The following is a 25,285-nucleotide window of genomic DNA, read 5'->3' on the forward strand; positions in this document are numbered from 1 at the left end:
GCAAAACAAATGGATATGCCCACACACTTCTGTCTGTTTGATCTGGACTCAGCTAAAAGCTCTCTTAGAAGGCATCTCATGGAAAGAGACAGCTGATTGGACACTTTGCTCTATGCCGTGTTGTTTGCTTGTGTCCATTTGAGTGTATGTCAGAGTTGGCCCCTTGCATCAGTTTACAAAAACAACATGGAACCTACTTTCCGCTCCGTCTGTGCGAGGATGCTTCTGTTTTTCCAATTAGATTTGTGTGTTAATATGCGCATGGTCTCGAGTGTTCTTCACCAACACAAGAGCCATTGAAAACAACTCGGCATGATTTTACATGCAAAAACATTCACAGTTTAATACCAGGGCAGGGTTATAATAGTTAACTAAAACTGAAACTAAAGTAAAATAAAATAAAAAAAAACATGAAAAAAAAAAATTATTTGCAGCAACATTAGGTGCAACATTTGCAATTTTAATTCAGTTCAAAAATAAAAATGAATAAAAGCTATATACATAAGTTTTATAAAAATACTAAAAACACATAAAAATAACTAAAATTTACAAATAAATTTGAATAATAAAATGGAAAACCGAAAAATAAAATCTTTTTCAAAATATTAATATAAACTATAATAGCATCTCAATAAAATACCAAGGAGCTGAGCTTAGAAAAACTTATAGAAAATTACAAAATTATACAAAATAATTGTATTAATTTTCATCTACAAGCTAAAATGGCACTAAGAGTAACATAAAAATGAATTAAAACTACATAGATATGAATGAAAAAAACTAAAACTACTAAAAATGACAAAAACAAAAAATGACTTTTTTTTACTAAAATGAAAATGAGAATGGAAATATAGAAATAAAAACTGATTCAAAATAATAAAACTATAATAGTATCAAAAATGATACTAAAACAAGAGGAGATGAGATTAGAAGAAATGTGTGAATGTTATTAGGACTTTCAAACATTATTTAAATATTTTAAAATATTAATTAAAACTCTAATAGTATCTCTCCGATACAAAAAAAAAAAAACTCTTGTACTCAGAAGATGAGCTTAGAAAAAAGGTGAAAATGTTTTTTATTAGGACTAAATAATACAAAATAATTGTATTAATTGTGCATCTACAAGCTGAAACTGCACAAATTAAATAGAAAATTACAAAAACTACACAGACTGATATAAAAAAAAAACTATTAAAAATGACAAAAATGAACAACAAAATGACTTTAACTTTAACTGAAATTCAAATGAAAACTAAAAATGGAAAATAAAAACAGATTCAAAACATTAATAGTATGTACCTATACCAGGGAGCTTAGAAAAATGGTGCAGATGTATTTTATTAGGACTAAATGTACATACGTATTCTATTATTTGTGCATCAAGCTGAAACTGCACTGAAAACTTAAAAGGAAAACACAAAAAGGAAACATATGAAATCTCAAAAGGTTTATTGAAGAAACCAGGGAATTCATTTATCTGTCCCCCCTCCAGATAAACATCCCAAACGGCTTCGTAAACAAGCACACCGCGTTTTCCACTGCTAGTCATTACAGAAACACTTCCGGGGTCACCTGCACAGGAAGCTCCAAGGCCACTGCGCCAACACACAGTACATATCAGGGGTTTCCATAGAGACCAGCGAAGAACTGGGCTGTGAGCTTAACCAAATCATGAAAGGCTCATTTTGTATGGCTTCTTTTTCTCTCTCTTTCTCTCTCCCCCACACACCCCAAAGAAACATGCTACAGTGGCCAGAGAGAGAGAGAGAGAGAGAGAGAGAGAGAGAGGCTCACTGCACTGCATCAGAACACTGATCAATGGAGCCTCAGAGACCCACATACACACCGCCAGAACACAGCAGCACAAATTGGACCATATTGATTCAAAGAGAAACACTTAAAATGCTTTTTAGAAATGCTCATTTGAACACAGTTGGCTAGACATGCACCACTAAATCAGCCAAAACCCAAACCCCCTCTGAAATGATAATCAATTTCAACGATGCACCATTAATTGAGGTTAAACGACTGTGTCCATTTCTGCCTCCGTCCGAGCCCTGCGGAAAACTGACAAAGCTTGGGAAAAGATCATTTGGAAGACCATCACAGAGCTCCTTGTGCTGCTCTCCAACACCCTTTGTGCTAAAGCATCGCCGTGTCCCTCTATTTTTTTGGTGCATCCTATCAAAGCGCATCTGCCATCGACGGTCATTCTACGTTGGAGTGACCTGGGTCTGATATTAACCTTCCACAGTGTTGCTCTGTTAAAACCACCTAAATGGTCCCATTTTCTTCTTGCTTCCCCTTATACCCCCTCTCACTCTCTCTATTCCACCACAAACACACCCATTCTGATTTAGCCCAGCAACCAGCACCCACTCGCTGTCTTTCCATTTTAAGCCATCAACACACTCGCCTCCTGTCGAGCATTCGCATACAATTTTTTCTAGAGGTCAATAGGAATCGGACACACACACGGAATGGAAAATGTTTAAATAAATGTTTTGTGAAAAGGTCACAGTGAAAGCATTCAGCAAAGTGTCAGTTGAGTGACTGAGTTATTTTTTTTATTCAATGCTTCAGTGCTTCTCCGTGAAACATGGTGGCTGTGTCACTATGCCACAATACAACAAATTATAACAAATTATATTCTTTTTCTCTTTTAGCTAATTTCCAGTGTTTTGGTACCCTTTTAATGAAAAAAACTACTTTATTTATTTTTCAAAAATGTTGTGCATTTTTAAAAAGTATCTCAGATCATAAATGTAGATATGTTCATATGTAAATATGTTCAAGGTCATAATAAAATAAATAAAAAGAAAAAAAAATTCTCATCAAATCACATCACATTTGATTAAAGGATGTCAAGATTCATATTCTTTACATTCTTGATGCACTACTTGCATATTAATGCATGCATGTTTTTTTGGATAATGAGCAGTGAAATGTAATAAAGTAACTAATAATAAAACAGCCAGTTTGAATGCTTATTAAGTAGTCTATTACTGTACTGGCTCCTTCTTAATTACTTGCTCAAATTAATTTGCAATATTTAAAACAAGTGTGGAAAAAATACCTTGCATTGAATGTATAATGTATGCATTCAAATTATATTTGTGAATCTTTTAAAAGAATACAGTAAAGGTGCTGTTAAATAACATGAGACAAATTCAAATGGACCAGAATGCATTATTTTTCAAGCATGCTTAAACGCATTCCTAATGCACTGCACTGTTAATTAATTTCAATGAAGTTACTTCCAGCATAACAATGATAATAATCAAATAAAACGCTACTCACCATTCAAAATGCACTGGAAAAAGATGATGGCCAATATCCACATGCCCTGCTCCTTTCAGTCTCCAAACTAAGATTTTTCTTTGCCCACTGCACACTTTTCCTCCCAATAAAAAAAAAAAGAAGAAAAAGGAAAAAAGAAAGAAAAGAAAGAAAGAAAGAAAAAAGAAGAATAAAAAAGCCGTTGCGCAGGAATATGATTATCTTGTACTTAGTAGTTCCAGCGGAAGGGATGCATATGGAGCGTGCGCTCCCGGACTGATTGTCTCCGAGCTGAGATCCAGCTGTAGCTCGAGACGGTGAGCGGCGGGCAGGTGCGATGCTGAGTCAGAGCGCGTGCTTACTGAGGACAATGCGCACAGGTGTAGCCGCGTACGAGGGAGAAAACGCGGGAAAGTAAATCCACTGAATTATTAATGAGTCGAAATCATAGCTAAAACTTTTACAGAAAAGAAAGAAAAAAGAACGAAAAAAAAAAGAAAAAGAAAAAGCTCTGAAACTCCAGCGCGGGATTAGATAGATATGATGGCTGTTAGCTGGACTCTGAGCAACATCCCTCTTCACCACCTCGCACCGTCCAGCAGTCAGCAAGCACGCGCATCTTCCCCTGCTGCACTGATCACTCCAGAGCTCAGCATCAGCACCAGAGCATCACACAACACAACACCCCCTCTCATTCTCTCTCTCTCTCTCTCTCTCTCCCTCTCTTTTTCCTCTGCAGCCTTAAAGGTGCAGGGGTGCTACTCTTAAAGAGAGAGACCAGGCGCACTGAAGCAACCCTAAGAAACCATGTGATGTCACGCATTTGCAGCATATTAGGGTTAAATTGTGTGATGCTCATGTTTATTTTCGAGTTTTTAATTTAACTGGAAAGTATATTAAAATTCTAATAACACAGAGGTGATGATAAAGATTTTTAATATGTGTGTGTGTGTGTGTGTTTGACAAGTAAAAGGTGGTGTAACAACCCTATCTGGAGATTGTAAAAAAAAAAAAAAATAATAATAATAATAATACAATTTTAATTAAAAGAAAGTCATTTTGCCGTCATGTGACAAAAGAAAGGATTCCTTCATGACCTTATGAAAAGTTACACTGAAAAAAAAATGGTGTAGAAACAATTTAAGTAATTGTAAATTTCACAATTAATTACATAGAAACTGAAGCACTGAATTAAATGTGAAAATTTGAAGTAGAAAGACTGAAATACAGTACCATTCTCTTGTAAAATGTACTCCAAAAATATTTCAACTTAGAAAAAAAACCTTGTTTTGTAAAGGTAAAATTAAGCAACTCTTTTTAACGTCAAACAATTAACTAATTCACCACTGATTTTTCTTAACAATTTTTTTTTAATGCCATGAGCTTTTAAAAAAATTAATGAAACCAAAATGACTAAGATCTTGAATTTTAAACTAGATTTTTAAAGCAATTTCCTCATCTAATCTTCCATATTTGTCATTGACCCATTAGCAAGTGCACACCACACATGTTTAAAGTGAAAAATAAACAGCATGTAATGAAGGTAACAGCAACATCACAGTTGTATGACAACTTCCTCTTAATGATCTTAATTGGTGAACATGACTTCATGTCATTTAATGCGGTTTGTGTTAGGATTCAGGACCCCCGAGGGCGTGTGAGTTTTTTTTTTTTGTCCTTTAAGCTGGCTTCATTAATTGACCTTGACAAATCAGAGCATTTGCCTCCTGCGCAGTGAGGCGTTGGGCCAACTCATTGCCTGTTCATGAAAAACATTAACCTTTAATTAGATTTGAGTATCCTAATAATAACAGAGTATTCATGATGTATTTGAACCATTTATATCTATAATCTATTAAACATAATAATAATAATAATAATAATAATTTAAATACACAAATGTGATAATACTTATTTTGAAAATAACATTGTTGTTATTATAATTTGTAGTCCAGGAATCGTTTCAGGATTCTCGGGGATTTAGGATGAAGCTAGCATGCGCTTAAATTCTGTTTTATTCATTATAACATGTTCTTTAGTAAGTTTTTTTTTTAAATAGCCATCTTTATGCCATTAAAAAAAAAAAAAAAAAAAAAAAAAAAAAAGAGTTATTATTATTATTAAAAAGACAACTAAAAATAATAATATTTGAGTGTGTGTGTGTGTGTTTAATATATAAGTATAGTATTAATAATATTAATGTTCATATCATACTAAAAAAGAAAATAACTAATGTGATATTTAATGTATTATTATGAACTAAATGATTAATAATATATAAATATTACTATTAATAATATTGTATTAAGTATTATTTAAAACTTTGGTTTTAAGTATGTGTGTTATATATACATAATCTCCATTCCATCTGACAAATATCACGGCAAATAATTTTAATGTCCAATAAAACCATATTCAACCATTGGCCCAGGTTAGTTTAGCATCTGACTGATGGCATGCTCTCTTTCCTCTTTACGGTAAATTATAATCAACTGCATTTCTGTTTTTCTTGATCTACTGATCTTCTATCTCCAGTGTGATTTGTAGACAAATTGCTCTTTTCTTGTCTGTCCTCTGCCAGTTGTTTTCAGATTCAGCACAGATCTGTGCATGCCGCAGAATACAGGAGCTGTCACTTGTCACTGCCAAACCCACAGCACATCATTAGACTCAGCCACCGCAACACGCTCGCTTATCCTCATGCATTTACCCAAATCCCCCACCACACACGCAACTTACTACAATGTGTGCTGTTACGATTAGCTCAACAGGCGCCATGAAATACATATTCCGCTGGCAAATAAAACCAAGAACCTGGGACAGTTCGCATTTTAGGAACCAATCTCTTCTCAAAAAGCCCTGTGATTTTTAAGGTGCCCGGATTGTTTCCGTTCACTGTCTCCAGCAGTGTGTTTTTCCACGTCTGTTTCCACGTGAGCTGCATAACTCATTACATTCCTCTCAGATCAACCAATCCCTCCACCCAACAGCACAACCTCTGCACCATTTACTGAATTACAGACAACTTGGTCCCCAGGATTCCCTTTCTATACACACAGTTCTGCCGTTTTTGTGTCTTATTTATCTAATGTTTGTCACATTGATGATTAGTCTATAACATTCATTCGGATTCTCTCCATGCATGAGCCATTTCGCTGCACCATAACTGAGCTTCCTCATGCACCGTAAGCTTGTCTAAAGCAGCCATTGATTCATGGAGCATCCGCTCAAACCAGACAGGCTGCTGTCACGAGACGCGAAACAGAAAAAAAACTGTTTTGTTTGCTTTTGGAGCCAGTAACAATGTTGGCGCTGGGTTCGCACAGCCCACGCGAGACAGCCGCGGATGGTGCTGCAGGCTGAACAGAGGGGAGTCGTGTTGGCTGCTATCACAGAGCAGATATCAGGGCGGCTCTCTCTGTTCTTTCTCAGGGGGCGAGTCATGTGCACCAGGCACGCCCAGGATGCTGTGTCCATGGATAGGCGTTGCCCATGGACATGTCATGTGGTTCGCTCTCTCGGAGTGACTCCACCCTAGAGGATGGGAGAGAACCTCAGGGAACGGATTAAACAGAACAGCTAATTATGAGCAGGACAGGCAGCAGTCAGGAGAGGTTCGGAATGATGTTTCCACGCGGTTTAGTTTCGTTAAATGTTTTATACCTTAGTTCCTCTTTTCATATCGATTGTTAATTATCATTACAAAAACTAAATCAAAACAAAAGCATGCACATCACTGTAAGAACAAAAATAAAATTAAGTCTGATGAAAAGCCTGTGTGCCCGAAACGTCACTTATGTGATAGTCTGTTATTCAAGTAAATTTGGACCTAGGTGTGCCAATTTTTTTCTATTTTTAAATAGTCATTAAAAGCAATAAATTTTAGGCAATCTGGATCAAGGAAGTTTTAATATTTCCTATTTTTCAGACACATCATGCGGTAAAATTCAATAATATTTTACTACAGTATTTATTATGAATAACATTCTATAAAGACCTAATAATTAAATATTGATAGAATAAAGTATAATTCTATAAATATACATTTCAGGATTTGGGATGATGTTTGCATTTATTTAGTTTTGTCAACTGCTTTATGCATTATAACATGCTCTTTAGCTTCTGTTTTCCTTTCGGTTGAAATTAATGAATGAATGAGGCATTTATATAGCATTTTAATTGTGTATTGCTGTACGCGTTATCATTCAATGCAATACATTTTAGCATGTATGGATATTAAATGTTTAAATATTTCCAGGCTGTCAGAATTTTTTTTTTTTTAAATAGTGTTTTACTATTTACTGTTAATAACATTCTATAATTCTATATAAATTACATTTAATAAAATTTTTATTTAACATTCAATCAAAAACAATTAACAAAAATTTTACTAAATTAAATAATTGTTGTATAAAGAAAGAAAAGAGAAAAGAGTCCAAGAAACATTTCAGGATGTTGTAAAGATTACAAAAGGATATTATTATAAAATTATATTATTATTATATTATATAATATCAATAATATTCTATAGTTCTGTATAAACTAAATGCATTAAAATATGAATTAAACATTATTTTAAAATAATAAAAAAAGAAAAGAAAAGGAAAAAATATTCCAGGAAATATTTCAGGATTCTCAGTGATTTGAGACCTTAGTTTATATTCTGTGCTTGTTCTGGAGAAGAGCATCAATACTAGACCCCTTGACATGGTATTATTTATATGCAAAGGTAGGATGATGCTTTTGGACAGCAGTAGTTTTGATACAATAAGTGTTTCCCATAAATTTGTATTTTCAGCAGATCTCTTGCTGTCCCTCACTGGCTTTTTTGTAAATTACCCATTACAGTTATGAATAGTCACTGTGTCTGGATGGTCCCTGGAGCTCTGGCTATATTCTGCCCTAACAAGCATTTCTGTGGCACTCTTGCAGCTGTTGGGCTGGAGAATCCCTTACAAAAGCACACATGCCTGCAGCTCTCCCTGGACTCTACTCACATGCTTCTTCTTTTCATCTAGAAGTGGCTTACAATAGATGACAGAATCTTACCGGATGCTCCTCTGCATGGGAATGGATGTTATCTGTGCTAGTAGAGAGAAAAAGAACAAACTGAGTCAAAATCCCAATTATCGTTAGAAAACTGTTATAAATAAAATTGAAATACAATTGTTTATCTGTATTCATAGTATAAAAGTATTTGAAAATCTAAGAAATTAACTCATTTTGCTAAACAGATAATATACATCAAGATACGTTTTAGGAATTTAATTTTCTAAATGGTATTCATTCTAATTGTGACATAATTCCTCCTCAAACATATTTAGATTGTAAATTATCATTAAAAGTGCAATACATTTTAGTCAGTATGGACTTCTGAATGTTTAAATTTTTCTTGGCTGCCAGAAGTTGCAAAAATCATGCAGTAATATTCTAACATTTTACTATATATTAGCATTTTTTTATTCTTTAATTTGATTTATTATTATTCTTTAATTTTATTTAAATGTTTTTCTCTGGGTTTTCTTTCGATTTCCAATATATATATGTGTGTGTTTGTGTGTGTGTGTGTGTGTGTGTGTGTGTGTAATAATATTATAGTTTTATATTCTATTCAATTTAATGTAATAAAATGTTTTATAATAAAATTATTAAGTTATTTTATAGTTCTCCAAACAGTAAAGTAGACTTTACACGTTTTAATGAGATAACATGTCTGAATAAAGAAAAGAAAAAAACATTCACAAATGACCGTAAATAATGGCTGCAAGTCTGTACTTTAGAATGTTATGTGCTGGTAATAACCGATATTATCTTATCATCAGCTTTCAGGCACCAGAATATGAACAAACACAGAATGTGTAAAAAAACTAAGGGGATTTCTCTTCAACTTTATTGTCCCAAACGCTTAAGATTTGACGTGTGTTTGATTTCATTAATACCAGCAGCCGAGTGTAATGTGAATGAGCTCCTTTTACAGGAGAGGTCCTGCCTAAAAAGGTAACGTCCATGAATCACTGGGAACTAAATGAAATGGTGAATCTCTCCCACACAGGAGAATAAGTGCTTGATTGGGCTGACGTGCTGCTGGGAATCCATATATTGATCATATATATTGAATGCTCAGTCTAAAGGCTCAGTGCTTCATTCAGATGTCATCCTCTGAAGCAGCACGTCCAGTGCAGTGCTGAAACAAAAAAACACTTTCATCTGAATAATGCATTTCTTCTGATCTCTGTTCAAAAGAAAATGTAAGAAATGTCTGTCGCTTTGCCTGTTAATAAATACTGAAATCTGTATAATGATTTTGGGTGTGTTTTCTGCATGTGAGTAAAGAAGTGCTGACCTTTCCTTTATTGTGATTATGACACAGTAACCCCACCCTGCTTCATTGACCACTGACCGCCACCCACCTGCCGGCCTGCTATTGGCTCTCCACACTGATTCACGCCCAGCAGGACTCTACAGGCACAATGCAATAAAACGGCACTGGAGGAGAGACAGAGAGAGAAAGAGAGAGAATGAAAGGAGCCACTGAATGAAAGTGGCATCATAATAGTACCTTTGATAAGTCATTCCAACTACAATTTCAATTTGTAACTCAAACTATACATTTCTACTACTATTCAAGCAAAAAAATTAAAAAATAAAACATATATATATACATACATACATACATACATACATACATACATACATACATACATACATACATACATATAGCCATTCTGAATTAAAGTAAATGTCTACAGTATTTAAAATGTTCACCATAGTTATTTCTGCCAGAGAATACTACTAAAAAACAAAACATATGTTGGACATTTATTTGAAATTACATTTACAGTAGTTCAGAAAAGATAACCAAAAGTAACTGAAATCTGCTGTGACACTGGATATTCTTTAATAATTAGTGAGTTTATGCAGAATGTTTGAGCACGAGACTGTCGGGCTTGACTCTGCACAGTAATCAAAGCCTGACTGTTACTCTTCCAGCCGTACAACCCATCTGAGTCGACTTCAGACAAAACCCTCACACAGGCTTTCAGTGTTGCTTAGTAACAAAAGCACATGGCTGACCTTATGTGTGGTCATGAAAAAGTTATTTTATTTATTTCTCGATTTTGTTTCTCACTTGCAGTTGTGTCTCACCAGTAGCAGAATGACTGATCATTATTGACTGATTGAGTATATATATGTATATATATATATATATATATATATATATAGCTGAATAGCATTGCTGCATTTTTTTTCTTTTAATTTGAACACAATTATAATAATAAGCAATTTCAATTTAACTTATTATTTAGCAGACACTTTTATCCAAGTCGACTTCCAGTGCATTCAGGCTATCAATTTTTACATATCATGTGTTCCCAGGGAATCGAACCCCCAACCTTGCGCTTGATAGTGCAGTGCTCTACCAATTGAGCTATATATATATAAAATAAAACATATATATATATAAAAATATACTGTGTATATATATATATATATATATATATATATATATATATATACACAGTATATTTTTATAAAAATAAATAAATGCATCTAATATTTTCAACATTGATAAAAATAATTACAATATATGTTTCTTGAGCAGCAAATCAGCATATTAGCATGATTTCTGAAGGATCTTATGACTCTGAAGACTGCAGTAGAGGCTGCTGAAAATTTAGCTTTACATCATGGGAATAAGTTTAATTTTCAAATATATTAAATTAGAAAACAGTTATTTTGTGTGTTTTATATTTTAATATATATTATATATTATCAGTGTTGGGGAAAGTTGCTTTAAATGTAATGCATTACAATATTGCGTTACTCCTTAAAAAAGTAACTAATTACTTTTTAAATATGAGCAGGACTCAAAATAATAAAAGAAGTTCTATTTATAGTAAATATAAAAGCCCTTTCAAAACAAAAAGTGTAATGAATAAATCTCGGGCTGAAGGAAAAGTTTTTTGTGAGTAGGATGAATTAATGCACATTCACATTTATCCTAGAACTAAAGTAAGCATCATGTTCACACAGTGCACACAACGCCTCTACTATTACTTTTTCATAATGTATAATTTTTCAAGGTTAGGAAAAGTTCAGTCCAGTGAATACTGCCTTTTTTTTTTTTACACTTACATTGCAAAACTCACCCCGTCTACAGAACTGCCGGCCGGTGGCTGTGTTTAAGGCCAGCAGCAGCTGAGTCGCTCAACGGGACATTCCCCCCGTCTGTCCCACAGGACACACAGATGTTGGGCTTGCTGTCTGCACAGCTGCAGGCCTGCCACGCACGGCGGATCCTGCAAACTGTCTGACGGAGAGACGGCAGGTTGGCACAGATGGCATGGAGGTGTACCGGGGGCTGGAGGGAGTAAACTGGCAATGGAAATAGAAAGGCAGGTACCAACATATCCTCCATCTGGACTCATCACTGGAGAACAGCCACGGGACGTTAACATCACTGCGGCTGAAGACCTGTCAACATGATAGACAGATAAATGTACAGAGCTGCGTTTGGAACGTGCACACAAAAATAAGCCAAATGACACAAAGCTATTTCTGATTGCAGACTTAAGTGTTATTAGTATTTATTTTTATTATATAATTATATATTTATTAAATGTAATAATAAAACATTTAATTAGCATTATTATTGTTCTGTATTATATAAATAAAAAAATTAAATTACAGATTTTGAATTCATGATTGCACACATTAGTATTCTTATTGTTATGATATATTATAGAATTATGTAAAAAATGCATTATTGTTATATTACATAATTATATAAATAAAATATACATTTAAATTAAATTAATTAAAAGTAAGCAAAAAAAAAAAGACAATTGCTTTTAAAAGTTTGAATTTCTGGCGGGAATCTTTTGTATTTTTTTATTATATATTATATAATCGTATTGGAATTTCTGATACTTTATTATTTTGGGAAATCGGAGCACAGTATGAGATTTTAATGAGACATTTTCTTGAACTCTAAAAGGAGACACGTGGGATTTTAGGATCTATTTCTCAGGAGAAACATCTGAGGAATAGAAGACTTAAGTAAAAGTCTCACATTGTCTACATTTAACCTCATTGCTGTCCAAGACGCACAACAGTGAGATTAAAGAGTTCTTTCTTATGACTTTTCTTTCTCACAGAAACACTGGGTACAGGCACCGCCACAGCTTTACCTCTGATCCAAAACCAGATTCCTCTTCCCTTTCATCTTAAAGCAACACAGACGGACTTCAGCTCAACTTTAAAGGCAATTCAAATCCAAGCTGGTCTCTCTAAAGGCAGGAAATTACATTTTGCAACAGAAAGTTTATTGTTCTATAAAGTCTTAGAAAGCTTTCAGGTGTTTGCATCTGAATATATTGCATTGTTTTCAAAACTGGCATGCTAATAGATGCCAAACCATTTTGGGATGCTTGTTGATAAAGATGGTGTAATTGATGTTGATGGCGATAGAGAATTCTAGCAAAGTAAGCTCGAATCTAGCTTTAAAGGTCATTTCAGAGACCATTTTCATTTCAGTGTAAATATGCAATGCAGTTCCGGTAACAAGATTTTTTTGTTATTTATTTACCTCTCCATTTAGTTCACATGCTGTTCGGTTCAGTAGGCCATAAAATGGGGTGTTGTTTCATTAATGGGAAATAAAAGATGATTGCATCCTGGAGGAAAAAAAAAAATTAAACACTAATTGTGTTATTCTACAGCTGTCTCAATTTATTTGCCTCAATTACACTGTATCACATAAAACATTGAATTAAAGAAATGAGACGAGGACAGACCATCAGTGTGCAGCTCTGGTTTATTTCTGTGGCGGAAGCCCAGAGAAGCTGGAGACTTCATTCATCATCAGAGAAGGTGTCAATCACTCCTGTAGAGGACATGCTTTACTGCTGCCCGAGGGCTCCTGTGTGACCTAAATACAAAACTGTCAACAGAAAGACTGACCAACACAGAACAAGCTGAAGAGCATCGCAGAGAATATTAGAGGATTCATGCATACACTTCTATTTATAATGCATACAGAAGAACTGAAATGCAATCACTGCTATTTATACCAGGTTCCAAGGCATGTATACTTATGAAAACTCTTTGCAAACAACAATATATTTCATCAAAACTGTTGTCAAAAAATACACACGCATTTTATATATGTATAAAATCCTAGAAAACACATGAAACATCTTAAAATAACCTTAAAATTAAGTGTGTGTGTGTGTGTGTGTGTATATAAATATATATATATATATATATATATATATATATATATATATATATATATATATATATAAATTCAAAACTTTTGTCAAATATGAATCAAATGTGTTGCGTGTAGGCTACAGAAAATCTTTCTCAATTTGGTTTTTTAAATCAAAACTGTCATAAAAAATTTACATGAATGATATGAGCTAACTTTCCATCACTTTTAGTAAATTATTATTAACCTATTTCTTTTGAAGAATTTGGATTTAAACGTAGACTGACCAAAAAGTGTTTTTTCAGCCATTCTGTAGCAATATCGTCAAAACACTTTGTAATACTTACTAATGATTCTTTAATTAGTTTGTTTTATCATACTTAATCTTGTGACGTTTCCAGATTTTCTATTTTTAAGCAGACAAGTGAGACAAACTGAAGGGAAACCCCACCACTTCGAGGTTATTCCTGACAGTCCGTGACGCCACCTGCTGTTTGTCAGGAGAACTGCATAGACACACTAACGCATCACACACTTTACGCTTTTATTTTTTCGTTTTAGCATCTACAATGCAGTGTAAAATTTTAGATATTTAAATTAAGAGCACCTTAATTTTGCATCAAAATCTCTACATATTAGGATTAAGAGCACCTTAATTTTGCATCAAAAAAAAAAAAAAGAATTAAATCTTGATTAGGCTAATGTTTGATTTTAGCTACAAAAGTTTTCAAACCATAAGCATCACCCGTTCAAGCAAAGACGGTGGTGCAGAGTTAAAAAAGGGAAAGATAAGAAAGCAATACAAAAATATCCTTTGACATTTCCTATATACCGGAAGTAATTTGATGTCAGCAGGTAGTGTTCCTCTAATAAGCCTAATATCGCTCGTGTTGCTGAGGTGAGCTGATAGTTGATGCTATTAGCTGATCTTAAATGCAGCACAGAGTGCTGATGTTCAGTAGAACCGCACACAGCAGCACAGGGAACCTATGAACGCCGATAACGCTGATGTATGACATCGACTTCAAGAACAGAGAGAGAGGGAGAGAGAGAGCGAGACTAAACCCACAACTGCCCAGTAACAAGCTCTCTCCCCTCATTGGCTGCAGAGGCAAGTGTATTTGATCAGGCCCTCAGACTAAATGACACACTCTGTTTGATGGGTGGACACTAAACCTCACGTGAGAGCTAAAGGAAGACCTCAGCATCTGTCCTATCTGAAGAATCTGCCCTGCTCACAACTGGGTAGTTCACAAAAACAAGCCAAATTCTGCCAAACCTCATCTGTCTTCTCTATAACATAAAATGAGATGTTACGCAGTGCATCATGTCAGCTCTTTTCTGTGTAATGGTTTAAAATGGTATAAAACTGGTTTATCACTTGTTTGTTGCATGTACACCTCAAGTCTTCTGAGGACATAATATGATTGAAAATAAGATATTAAATCTCATTTATTCATGGCATGACATTACTATGTAAAATTGAAATCATACCTGCAGTTTGATCCTTTTTATAGTATGTTTATGCTCCTTTTATCATTTTTGGAGCTTGACTGCTTGTGTATATTTACTTTCATTGAATGGAAATAATTAGATAATTTATCTACAAAGGATCTTTTGTGACACAAAGTGAGAAATAATTTCACTTGGGAGAATAGATATTTCAGATGCAGATGAGACAAACAAAGCAAAACACCAAACAAAAAATTAATACATAAAACGGCATTGAATGCAGCAATGCAAAAAAAAAAAAAAAAAAAAAAAAAAAGAATCCATTTGACAAATTCAAAATCTGTCTCTGTGGTTTGAATTATTTGCTCTTCTTAAATATATATATATATATATATATATATATATATATATATATATATATAAATATATATATATATATATATATATATATATATACACATATATATATACACATATATATATATATATATATATATATATATATATATATATATATATATATATATATATAAAATCTTAATAAAACCATTTCCTATATATACAATATATCCTTTAAAATTCATTCATTCATTATCATACGCAGGCCGAGTCAGGCTTAAATCAGCATGACATTTTGGGGTTTATGGACTTCTCAGCATATTTTCCCCAGTTGGGGGGTGTGTGGGGGGGCATTACGGGAAGCAGGTTTGTTTGTCAACACACCGTGGGTTCCCTGCCAACATTTTCCTCTCACAGAGACTGAGAGTAAAGCTGAAGATGTAATGTGTTCCCAGGCTGCCGTGTAATTGCGTAGCCCTTATGTTGAACCCCTTGAGCATTCATTCAAATGAGGCCGTAATTGTCACATCTGTTAACCCCCGTGAAAAGCCGTCAGCCGAGTGTCACGCATCTGCTAATTGGTACAAACAGGTAGCAGACGCTGATCTCCTCCACTGAGCATCTGCCGATTAGAGTCGCAAATTCAATGAGCGGTGATTAAAGGTCCTGCTAAAATGGCAAAGGAGAGGTTGAAATACTGCTGCTGAATATGCTATAACACTTCATAATGGTGATTAACTGGGAGCCAGGAACTGTGATGACTCCGTGGGTTGGTGTGAATTCATTTTTTTAGGCGTGAAGAAAAGCTGAGGAAAATGGGTCATAGGAGTTTTACTCCTGTGGTTTGGTTTGCTGATTGTGAAGCCTTAATGCTCCATGAATCTATAAAATATATATATTCAGAAGGGGGTTCTGTACCTGTTAAAGTTGAATCATTCAGTTACAGATAAAAAAATTAAATAATGTAATATAATATATATAGTCTTCAACAGTCCATATATAATATTTTCAAATACCTTTATATAAATATGTTAAATATAAAAAAATTATTTAGCTTCACTTAATAACTTTTTTACAAATTAATATGACCTTGGACATTATATTTTGAAGAATACATATCATAATATCCATGCATCTATGTATAATACATGAACTTTATGATATTTTTAAAGATTTTATACAAGTCATAAAATCTGGGTCACATAATTTATGTTACACATTTGAAGTAGTTAGAATATGGGAGGTTGACATGAAAATGTATTTGAGAAATGATGTATAATAAACCATTTAAAACAATTTTTAAAGAGCGTTAAGATTAGATTATATTTGCAGCTTTTTTTTCCTAATTTAAATTCAGAGACAACATTTAATCAATTATGTTTATATTTCATTAAATCATGTAAAGACAAAATATTGATATTGAATCTGTCCAGTCAAACAATCATATACATTTTAACATAAAATCTTGATGTTGTAAAAACAATTTCAACTATCCAGTTTTTTTTGGCCTGTTATTTTATCAAATACTGTAATAATGCAAATGTGAACTGTTGTGGTGGCAAAGAAACCCAGAGAACAGAAACACGTCAGTGATGTAAAACCTCATGGTCAGGTAGGGATTTTTATTCAAATCATTTGTACAATTGTGTTCTTTATACAACACATAAAAAAAATTAATAATAATAGCATATTGTAGCAAATAAATTTGCAATTAACTTCATTATTGACACTGGTGAAAATAAATAACTGGTTCTTTTAGATTTATGTGAATACACTTATATGAAAACAAAAATTTAAATACAAGACTACAAAAAAAACTATATCTAACATTAAAGGTCTCCTGGACCTTGTCACAGTTCCTCAGAGTCAGCAATTTGGATTAGTTGCTCTTCTCAAAAAGCTTTTTTATTAAAAAGCTAATATCTCTGGAAAAAAGAATATTGTATTTTAGTTTTTCTTACTGCATATTATTATTATACCTAATATTTAGAATTCATTTCAGTTTTATATAAACTACTTTTTACATTTTAGTTCATACAAAATGAGGGTAAAACAAAACAAAGAGGTAGTTTTCTTCTTGTGTAATAGTAATAATAATAATAACAATACATTTTATGTGGCACAGCTTGGGTTTATATTTAAAATCTTACCCGCATTTGTTCATATATCCAGTCAAGGAAGTAGGTCACATTTCCGTAGACTCCAGGCTTGTTTCTGAAAGCACATCCATCACCCCAGCTAGTGTCCCCAACCAGCCACCATAGAGAATTCTCCTTTATGACCAGAGGACCCCCACTATCCCCCTGTGTGGAAGATCGCATGTTTAATTTGGCTTTTGGCACATACATTACATTTACAGTGCTCGAATGTACTCTTTTGAATGATCAAGCAGCTTCTAACAGTGTTTCTGACCTGACAGGAGTCCACGCCGCCCTCCAGCTTGCCAGCACAGATCATGGTGTCTGTGATTCGTCCGTTATACACTGCTCGGCTGTTGCAAGTCGTTCTGTCGATTAGCTGGATTTTGGCTTCTTGTAAGGTTTGTGAGGCAGGTCCTTTAAGAAAACAAAATTAGCTTGAAACGATTTTCAGTTTCAGAAATGTAGAGGCATGAGTTATTTTGTCTAATATGAATCACTACACATGTATTTGGATCTGTAAATGGTTACAGCTCTGTTTTGCTTTTTGAAAAGTTTCAAACCTCCACTTAACAGTGCCCCCCATCCAGTGATGTAACTTTCCCGCGGGGCAGCAAAGTACATGCCTTTACGGGGAAGACAAACTGGCCTGACGTCCGCTGAAACAAGAAACAAAATGCAAACTGTCAACATCCAAAACAAAGGAGGAGATATTTTGCAGAAAATTTCAAGCTGCTGTTTTCCACACAATAGAAACTTCTGTCTCCAAAAATCCACCACAAAGATGGTCCACACAACTTATTCCTTTTCTTCTGAAGTCATGAACAGGGCAGACTGATAAACAAGGAGTTCTATGAATAAAACAGCTTTACTATTTTACAAAAGCTTTCTCTTACGACACAATAAAGAATCTTTTGAACAACCTGATGGTGAGTAAATGATGATTCTTTCACCTAAAACTCAATCGAAGACATGTTCTATATTAAAAATATTTTACTCTGGGGGAAAAAATGTACCCAGAAATTTCTAGTAAAAAACACACTGAATTAAATGTGAATTATGAAGCATAAAATCTTGCTAAACATATTCCGCAATAATCTGTTTCATTTAATACTTTGAATTTTTTTTTACTAATATAATTATTAATACTATGAAATAAAATATTAAATACAAAAAGTATTCATTTATAAATATAAAATCCAAAAATAATTATTAAATAAAAATACAGAAATGTTGACTTTCCAACAAACTAAAATGTAATTTTTAATCAATTCAAATGACAAGCACATAACGGAATTACAAAAGCTTACAAAAAATATTCACATAAAAGCTATATTGTAAATAATACCTACAGTAAATAACAGTGTGAAACAAAAACACTTTTATTTAATTTATTATCATTATCATATTATCATGAAATTTTCTTATTGGCTGGGGGGAAATGTGAAATTCAGTCTTACATGTAAATCTGAGTGGTTGGTTTAGCTTCATCAGGGCAATGTCATTTTCGTTGGTCCTCGGGTTAAAGTCGTGCATGACAATTCGGTTTACAGAATTGCCAGTGGCCGAGCGCATCTCAGCACGAGTCAGATATCCAGCATACACAGTCCAATCCCTTGCATTTGAAAACCTACACCAGTTTGTCATTTATTAGAGTCATCATAACTTGTCAAATGAGACTGGACTAAATGAGAGAACTTACTCATAAACACAGTGAGCCGCAGTGATGATCCAGTAAGGTGTAATGATAGACCCGCCACACAAATGGTTTCCGGAAATTTGCAGGCTGACCTGCCATGGCCACACCCCCTTATAGGTCACAGTGGTTCCTCCCACGATTCGGGTCCGGCTGTTCCGTCCACAATCTACAACAGAATTCAATAATCATTATCAGTGTATGTGGAAATGTAGCTTTCCTGGCCACAAACTACACTTCATATTAATACTTTAGATATTTAAAAGGATGGGTCACCCAAAAATGAGAGAGAGTAAAAGATGATGACAAATATGTACATCGGGATCAGTGTTATTGTTTCATACTTATTTACTTTTATAGTTTTTGCTTTTATTTTTGCATTTTCAGTTTTCATTTTATTTTAGCCTAAGGTATTTAACCTTTTTGTTTTATTCCAGTTTTAGTTATTTTAGTACTTATTTTCATTTAGTAGCCATGGCATTTAAATTTTTTTCTCATATTATGATTTAGTTTTTCTTACTGCATATTATTATTATACCTCATATTTAAAATTAATTTCAGTTTTATATAAATTACTTTTAACTTTTTAGTCATACAAAATTATGGTAAAACTCAGAAAAAAAAAAAAAAAAAAACACACACACACACAGACACAAAATAATAATAGAAAAATACAAATTAATAGATGCAACTATTATCTTACCTATACATTTGAGTGCCACTGCTTTGTTAGATGGACAGTCTGAACTGAATTATTATAAGATAAATATAAAAAGAGTTTTTATAACATAACCAACATGCAAAACCTAAACATTTTAGATGTGAAAAACTGGAAAATTCTGTATAAACAGTATGTGACGCACCTTTTACTGAGAAAACTTGTCAGATTGAAAGAGCTGGGAGTATCTGTCTTCACCAGCATGTAGTCAGACGATGCTCTAGAGTTAATCTCCACATAACCCACATAAGTGTTCCTGAGAGATAAACCACACACAAACACACAGCACATATTACAAATCGCCTCTTTCAAAACCCATTCTGAAAATGCTTTACATTTTCATTTGATGGCAAAGCTGAGTTTTCAGCATCATTTTTCTAGCATCTTCAATGTCACATGATCCTTCAGAAATTATTCAAAAAAGTTGATTTGGTGCTTTTAAAAAACTTAATTTATTATTATTATTTTTTTGTGGCAACTAAAACATTTAAGGATTCTTTGATGAATAGAAAGTTTCAAAGAACAGCATTTATTTAAAACAGGACGTTATATAGTAGCAGTCGCAGACTTTCCTCTGAGATGAGTCATACTAATATTACCTCTCGTATCCCATCTCCTCACATGCTTGCTTCCCGAGGTTGTCACTCCATCCATCCATACAGACATTCTCCCATTTTTGTCTCTCACGTGAGTACATCTGAAGAAGGGAGTTAGATCCATACAGACGATCTACACAAAAAAGGTACAGTAAAGTGCTTTGAATGGGATCAGTTCATCATGTCAGACCATATGCGTAAGGGATTCTTACAGCAATGAGCTTCATCGTCTCCTGATGGACAGTTCTGCACGCCGTCACACCACTGCGAGAAGCTGACACATTTGTTATCTGTTTTACAGCGACGCCCTTGCAAACAATCAAACCCACCTGTTGGAGTAGATGGAGGATATCAGAGCAAGAAATAACTGGGTAGATGTATAGTTGGAACCAGTGTGTGGGTTTCTTACCATAAACCCAAAGCACCGCAGCTATGACCCCAGCAACAACCAGTAGGGTGATGACTATGCAAAGGATCAACGGCCATTTTTTTCTCCTGGAAGCTGTTGGAAAATCAAAGCTCATAAAAATCAAAAAAATTGTAAACATAAAAATGATAAAAGAGATCAAAGGGAGAGCTCACCCAAACTTGTATGAATTTCTTTTGTCTGTTGAACACAGAAGATATTTTGAAGAATGTGAGTACCTAGAAGTTGTTGGTCCCCATTGGCTTAAATAGTATGGAAAAGCAGAAACAATAATAATACTATGGAAGTCAATGGGTACCAGAAACTGTTTGGCTACCCGCATTCTTCAAAATATCTTCTTTTGTGTTCAACACCACAACAGCTTGGAAGAAATTGAAGTAAATGATACAACATTTAAATTTTAAATACCTTTGTGAACCGGATTAACGTCAAGGTAGAGTCCAGGTGTGACCGTGTGGTGTGTGTTTACAGGTGCTGTTTGAGGCGTATACTGATGCAGGCTCTGACCAGGCGAGTATCTCTCTGTAAAGTATTGTGGAGGAGAATTCTGGTGTATATACTGTGGGTTTTGGGGAGCGGGGTGCTGAGGTAAAGCCGGGTTTATTCCAGAAGAGGGTGCATATGGAGGGGGACGCTGCTCTTCATGTTGGAAACCATGGTTCACGTGCGAAACATTGTCGTAAATCTGAGAGAAATTTGGTTTTTGTCAGTTTCTCAGGTTTAATAATGTGACAAATCAGACTGAAAATATTCATCAGAAAGTAACTTTAGACTACCGTGTGAATATTAGCAATTACAATATGACTAACAGCAACAATGTGCAGACTGTTCCAGGAAAAACTAGCCTATTAAATACACATTGTTCCTTATTTGAACAATAATATGCACTATTTACTCCTTTATTGACATGTTTTATTATATGTAATAAACTATATTGAACTTAACACGCCTTAAGAGTAATCCAATATTTCATCCGATCACCATTTTATTGCAGTAGAGACAGGAAATGAGCTGCACTTGCTTATATCTTACAACACTGGAAAAAAGATTTTTTTTTTCTTATTTCAGATTTCATGTACTTAAGTCTAAATGTCCAATATAGACTACTTGAAATTAAATGTTATATTGTTACCTCCCCCAAATTAATGAATACTATATATATATATATATATATATATATATACACACACACACACACACACACACACACACACACACACACACACACACACACACACACACACACACACACACACACACACACACACACTCAAAGGCCACTTTATTAGGTACACTTGTTCAATTTCTTGGTAACACAAGTTGCTAATCAGCCATTCACATGGCAGCAACTCTATGCATTTAGGCATTTAGATGTGGTGAAGACGACTTGCTGTCAAACCGAGCATCAGAATGGGGAAGAAAGAGGATTTAAGTGACTTTGAACATCGTAGGTACCCGATGGGCTGGTCTGAGTATTCCAAAAACTCTTGATCTTCACGCATAACCAACTCTAGGGTTTACAGAGAATGGTCCGAAAAAGAGAACATATCCAGTGAGCGGCAATTGTGTGGACAACAATACCTTGTTGATGTCAGAGGAGAATGGACAGACTGGTTAGAGATGATAGAAAGGCTACAATTTGCAAAGGCTCACCAAAATTGGACAATGGAAGATAGGAAAAATGTTGCTTGGTCTGATGAGTCTCGATTTCTGCTGCAACATTCAAATGATAGGGTCAGAATTTGACGTAAAGAACATGAAAGCATGGATCCATCCTGCCTCGTCTCAATGGTTCAGGCTGCTGGTGGTGGTGTAATGGTGTGGGGGATATTTTCTTGGCACACTTTGGGCCCATTACCACCAATTGAGCATCGTTTAAACGCCACGGCATACCTGAGTTTTGTTGATGAGCATGTCCATCCCTTTATGACTACAGTGTACCCATCTTCTGTTGGCTACTTCCAGCAGGATAATGCACCGTCACAAAGCTCGAATCATCTCATACTGGTTTCTTGATCATGACAATGGGTTCACTTTTCTCAAACGGCCTCCACAGTCACCAGATCTCAATCCAATAGAGCAGCTTTGGGATGTGGTGGAACGGGAGATTCGCATCATGGATGTGCAACCGACCAATCTGCAGCAACTGTGTGAAGCTATCATGTCAATATGGACCAAAATCTCTGAAGAATGTTTCCAAAACCTTGTTGAATCTATGCCATGAAGAATTAAGGCAGTTCTGAAGACAAAAAGGGGTCCAACCCGGTACAAGCGAGGTGTACCTAATGAAGTGGCCAGTGAGTGAATATATACAAATATACATAGTTTTGGTTGTATTCCTATCTGAATAAAGAAAGGCTATTTTGGTTTCAATTAAATTGTTTGCATACATTTTTCAGGTACAATAGAAAAGTTCCCTGTAGCTTATTCAGAAAATAGTTCCTTATGGAAATTATGTATGAATCAGGCCATTATCCATTGTGTCTAATGTTATCATTATTTTTCATGAATTCATTTCTAACTGCCTTTCCATTATAAAAGACCAAATGGCCTTTCTGATGAATCATTCATTAAGTGCTTGGTTTGTCCTCAGGATAGTTAATGCTTTACAAATATATCTGTTGACTGACAGTTTCTGCATTGTTCCATAAAATCAATGTCAAACAAAAGACAACGGGAACTAAAAGATCCACGCTGGACAGAAGAGGGTGTTCAGACAGGAGTTAAGATAAGAAAAAACAACTAGTTTATGTCATTACCGCATTTGTCATCTGCATCTTTTGCCTTTGGCTTGTTTGAACTAAAAAAAGAAAAATCACTTGAACTTCAAGCTCAGTCTAAGATCTGCTGAGTAAACATACATTAAAACATACATTAGTCTTAGAAACAGCAACAGATCTGTATGAAATCATACATCAATGTCATACAAATTATAATAATATACAGTAAAACTCACCTGGTTTTCCTTGTGTTTGAGTGTTAGTGGACTCTCTGTCCGCTCTCTGTGTGTGTAATGAACAGCCAACGCCACACCTTTGCTTGGTAGATCAGCTAAAACACCCACCAGTCAGGTGAATGCATAAAATATCAATCATAAAATATCACCCGGTGACCAGAACTAAGGGTTTATTATTCAGAGCATTTGATTGGTTTTCTTTTCAATGACTATCTGGTCTCACATTTCTCGCACACAGATGACGCAACTTTGCATTGTAAAATACCAAGCAAACAAGTTGTGTCAATAATAAGGAAAAAAAAAAAATATTCCTGTCAAAGGAGCTTCCTTACTGCAAACTCCATTTCACAACATTTTGAACGGGGCACAAATGCAATAGAAAAATATATAAAATGACATCTGTTTTTTATTTTTTGTTTTTGTTTAGTCTCGCAAATGCAAATCTACATTAACTTCAGTCTCTGTGATTTGAATGCTATGGTTCAAGTCTGCTGAAGTCAAATGATAGCTTTGTGTGAGAATTTAGCCAAGTTTAGTTCCTATACACTGAAAACCTTCCATTCATAGCTCAAATCTAATTTGTAAAAATAAAGCAAGCTTTTGCGTGCTGCAAGTGTGCACTAAATATTCCCTTTCACTTGAAGAAGGAAACATTTGGTAAATCACAATAGATTAGAAGACACGAGAATCAAACATATTTGGTATTGTTGATGTGTTATTATAGTATCATATTCCATCATAGGTTTTATCAATATTTAAAGAAGCAATTCGTTTTTTTTTTTTTTGATTTTAATTTGATTTAAATTACCTTTTTGTTTTTATCATCCAACTTTTTTGGCAAAATGACAAAACTATTAATTATTAGTTGTACTATTCCTTTAAATACCCCTTTAAATCACAGCACACAGCAAATCAAACACTATCCCCATGTGTGTCAACCTTTGCAGACCTTTTAACCCTCTGTGCACCAGAGAAAACTAAACAATCTTATGTTTCACAAGAGTGCTGTTCTTTTCAGCGAAAGCTTCAAAATCATATATGAACATATTTCAGTGTCATGTATGAACAAATATGGAGAGGAAATAAATATAAACAAACTCAACTTTAAGTTCTCATGTAAATAATTTTGTACAAAGAATCACCTGAACTGCTAAAAGCTATACATCCTTTACAAGGCTTCTATTTGATGAAAGTTTCATCGGTTGCAAGCTGTAACTAGACTTCCTGTTCAATTTCCTGACACGACACAATTTCCACATGAAAAACAAGCTGTAAAGATCATCTGCACTAAGAAAATGTGTGGCTTTCCAAACTCATCTCTCGCACAGGGGTCAATCTCAGCCCTGCTGTTATTCAGTAACTAAGTCAATGAGCCGATACTTTGAGATCCATGACGTTACAAGTGCTCTCTCAACATCATGTTAATATTTGACTCCCACGCCTGTCTCGTAGACTGAAGCACAATAAC

The 25,285-nt window shown here is 34.4% G+C and overlaps 2 protein-coding genes across 6 annotated transcripts in view; both read right to left on the reverse strand.

Moving 5' to 3' along the window:
* Window positions 1-3,987, reverse strand: part of LOC128020962 (cell adhesion molecule DSCAM-like) — a 65,445-nt gene extending 61,458 nt beyond the window's left edge. The window contains exon 1 of one of the 3 annotated variants that reach the window (XM_052607790.1): window positions 3,304-3,985. In XM_052607790.1, coding sequence (XP_052463750.1) covers window positions 3,304-3,346 — 43 coding nt within the window. In that variant the 5' untranslated portion in view covers window positions 3,347-3,985. Of the gene's footprint in view, window positions 1-3,303 lie in introns of all 3 variants that reach the window. The other 2 variants (XM_052607791.1, XM_052607792.1) reach the window with 2 other exon arrangements.
* A 12,889-nt stretch (window positions 3,988-16,876) lies between these two features.
* LOC128020968 (transmembrane protease serine 2) lies at window positions 16,877-23,952 on the reverse strand. 3 transcript variants are annotated; one of them, XM_052607809.1, is made up of 14 exons: window positions 23,818-23,952; window positions 23,621-23,708; window positions 21,270-21,546; window positions 20,844-20,936; window positions 20,647-20,763; window positions 20,438-20,567; window positions 19,984-20,094; window positions 19,824-19,867; window positions 19,127-19,289; window positions 18,885-19,054; window positions 17,988-18,083; window positions 17,699-17,841; window positions 17,437-17,589; window positions 16,877-17,211 (listed from the first exon to the last, which is right to left on the reverse strand). In XM_052607809.1, the coding sequence occupies exons 2-14, from the start codon at window positions 23,636-23,638 to the stop codon at window positions 17,203-17,205; spliced, it is 1,524 nt and encodes a 507-aa protein (XP_052463769.1). In that variant the 5' UTR covers window positions 23,639-23,708; window positions 23,818-23,952; the 3' UTR covers window positions 16,877-17,202. The 3 variants fall into 3 exon arrangements, with proteins under 3 accessions (XP_052463769.1, XP_052463771.1, XP_052463770.1); XM_052607811.1 differs by having other exon boundaries at window positions 23,621-23,661; window positions 23,818-23,914; XM_052607810.1 differs by having other exon boundaries at window positions 23,621-23,705; window positions 23,818-23,877.
* Window positions 23,953-25,285: the final 1,333 nt, after the last annotated feature.

Source organism: Carassius gibelio, chromosome A10 (assembly GCF_023724105.1).
Source record: "Carassius gibelio isolate Cgi1373 ecotype wild population from Czech Republic chromosome A10, carGib1.2-hapl.c, whole genome shotgun sequence".
In the NCBI taxonomy this organism is placed as follows: domain Eukaryota; kingdom Metazoa; phylum Chordata; class Actinopteri; order Cypriniformes; family Cyprinidae; genus Carassius; species Carassius gibelio.

Excerpts from the sequence above, each read along its gene's own strand:
- LOC128020968 (XM_052607809.1), bottom strand. Across the intron at positions 20,764-20,843 it reads TGCGGTGCTTTGGGTTTATG|GTGGGTTTGATTGTTTGCAA; the intron begins GTAAGAAACCCA and ends CTACTCCAACAG. Across the intron at positions 17,590-17,698 it reads GCGGCGTGGACTCCTGTCAG|GGGGATAGTGGGGGTCCTCT; the intron begins GTCAGAAACACT and ends TCTTCCACACAG.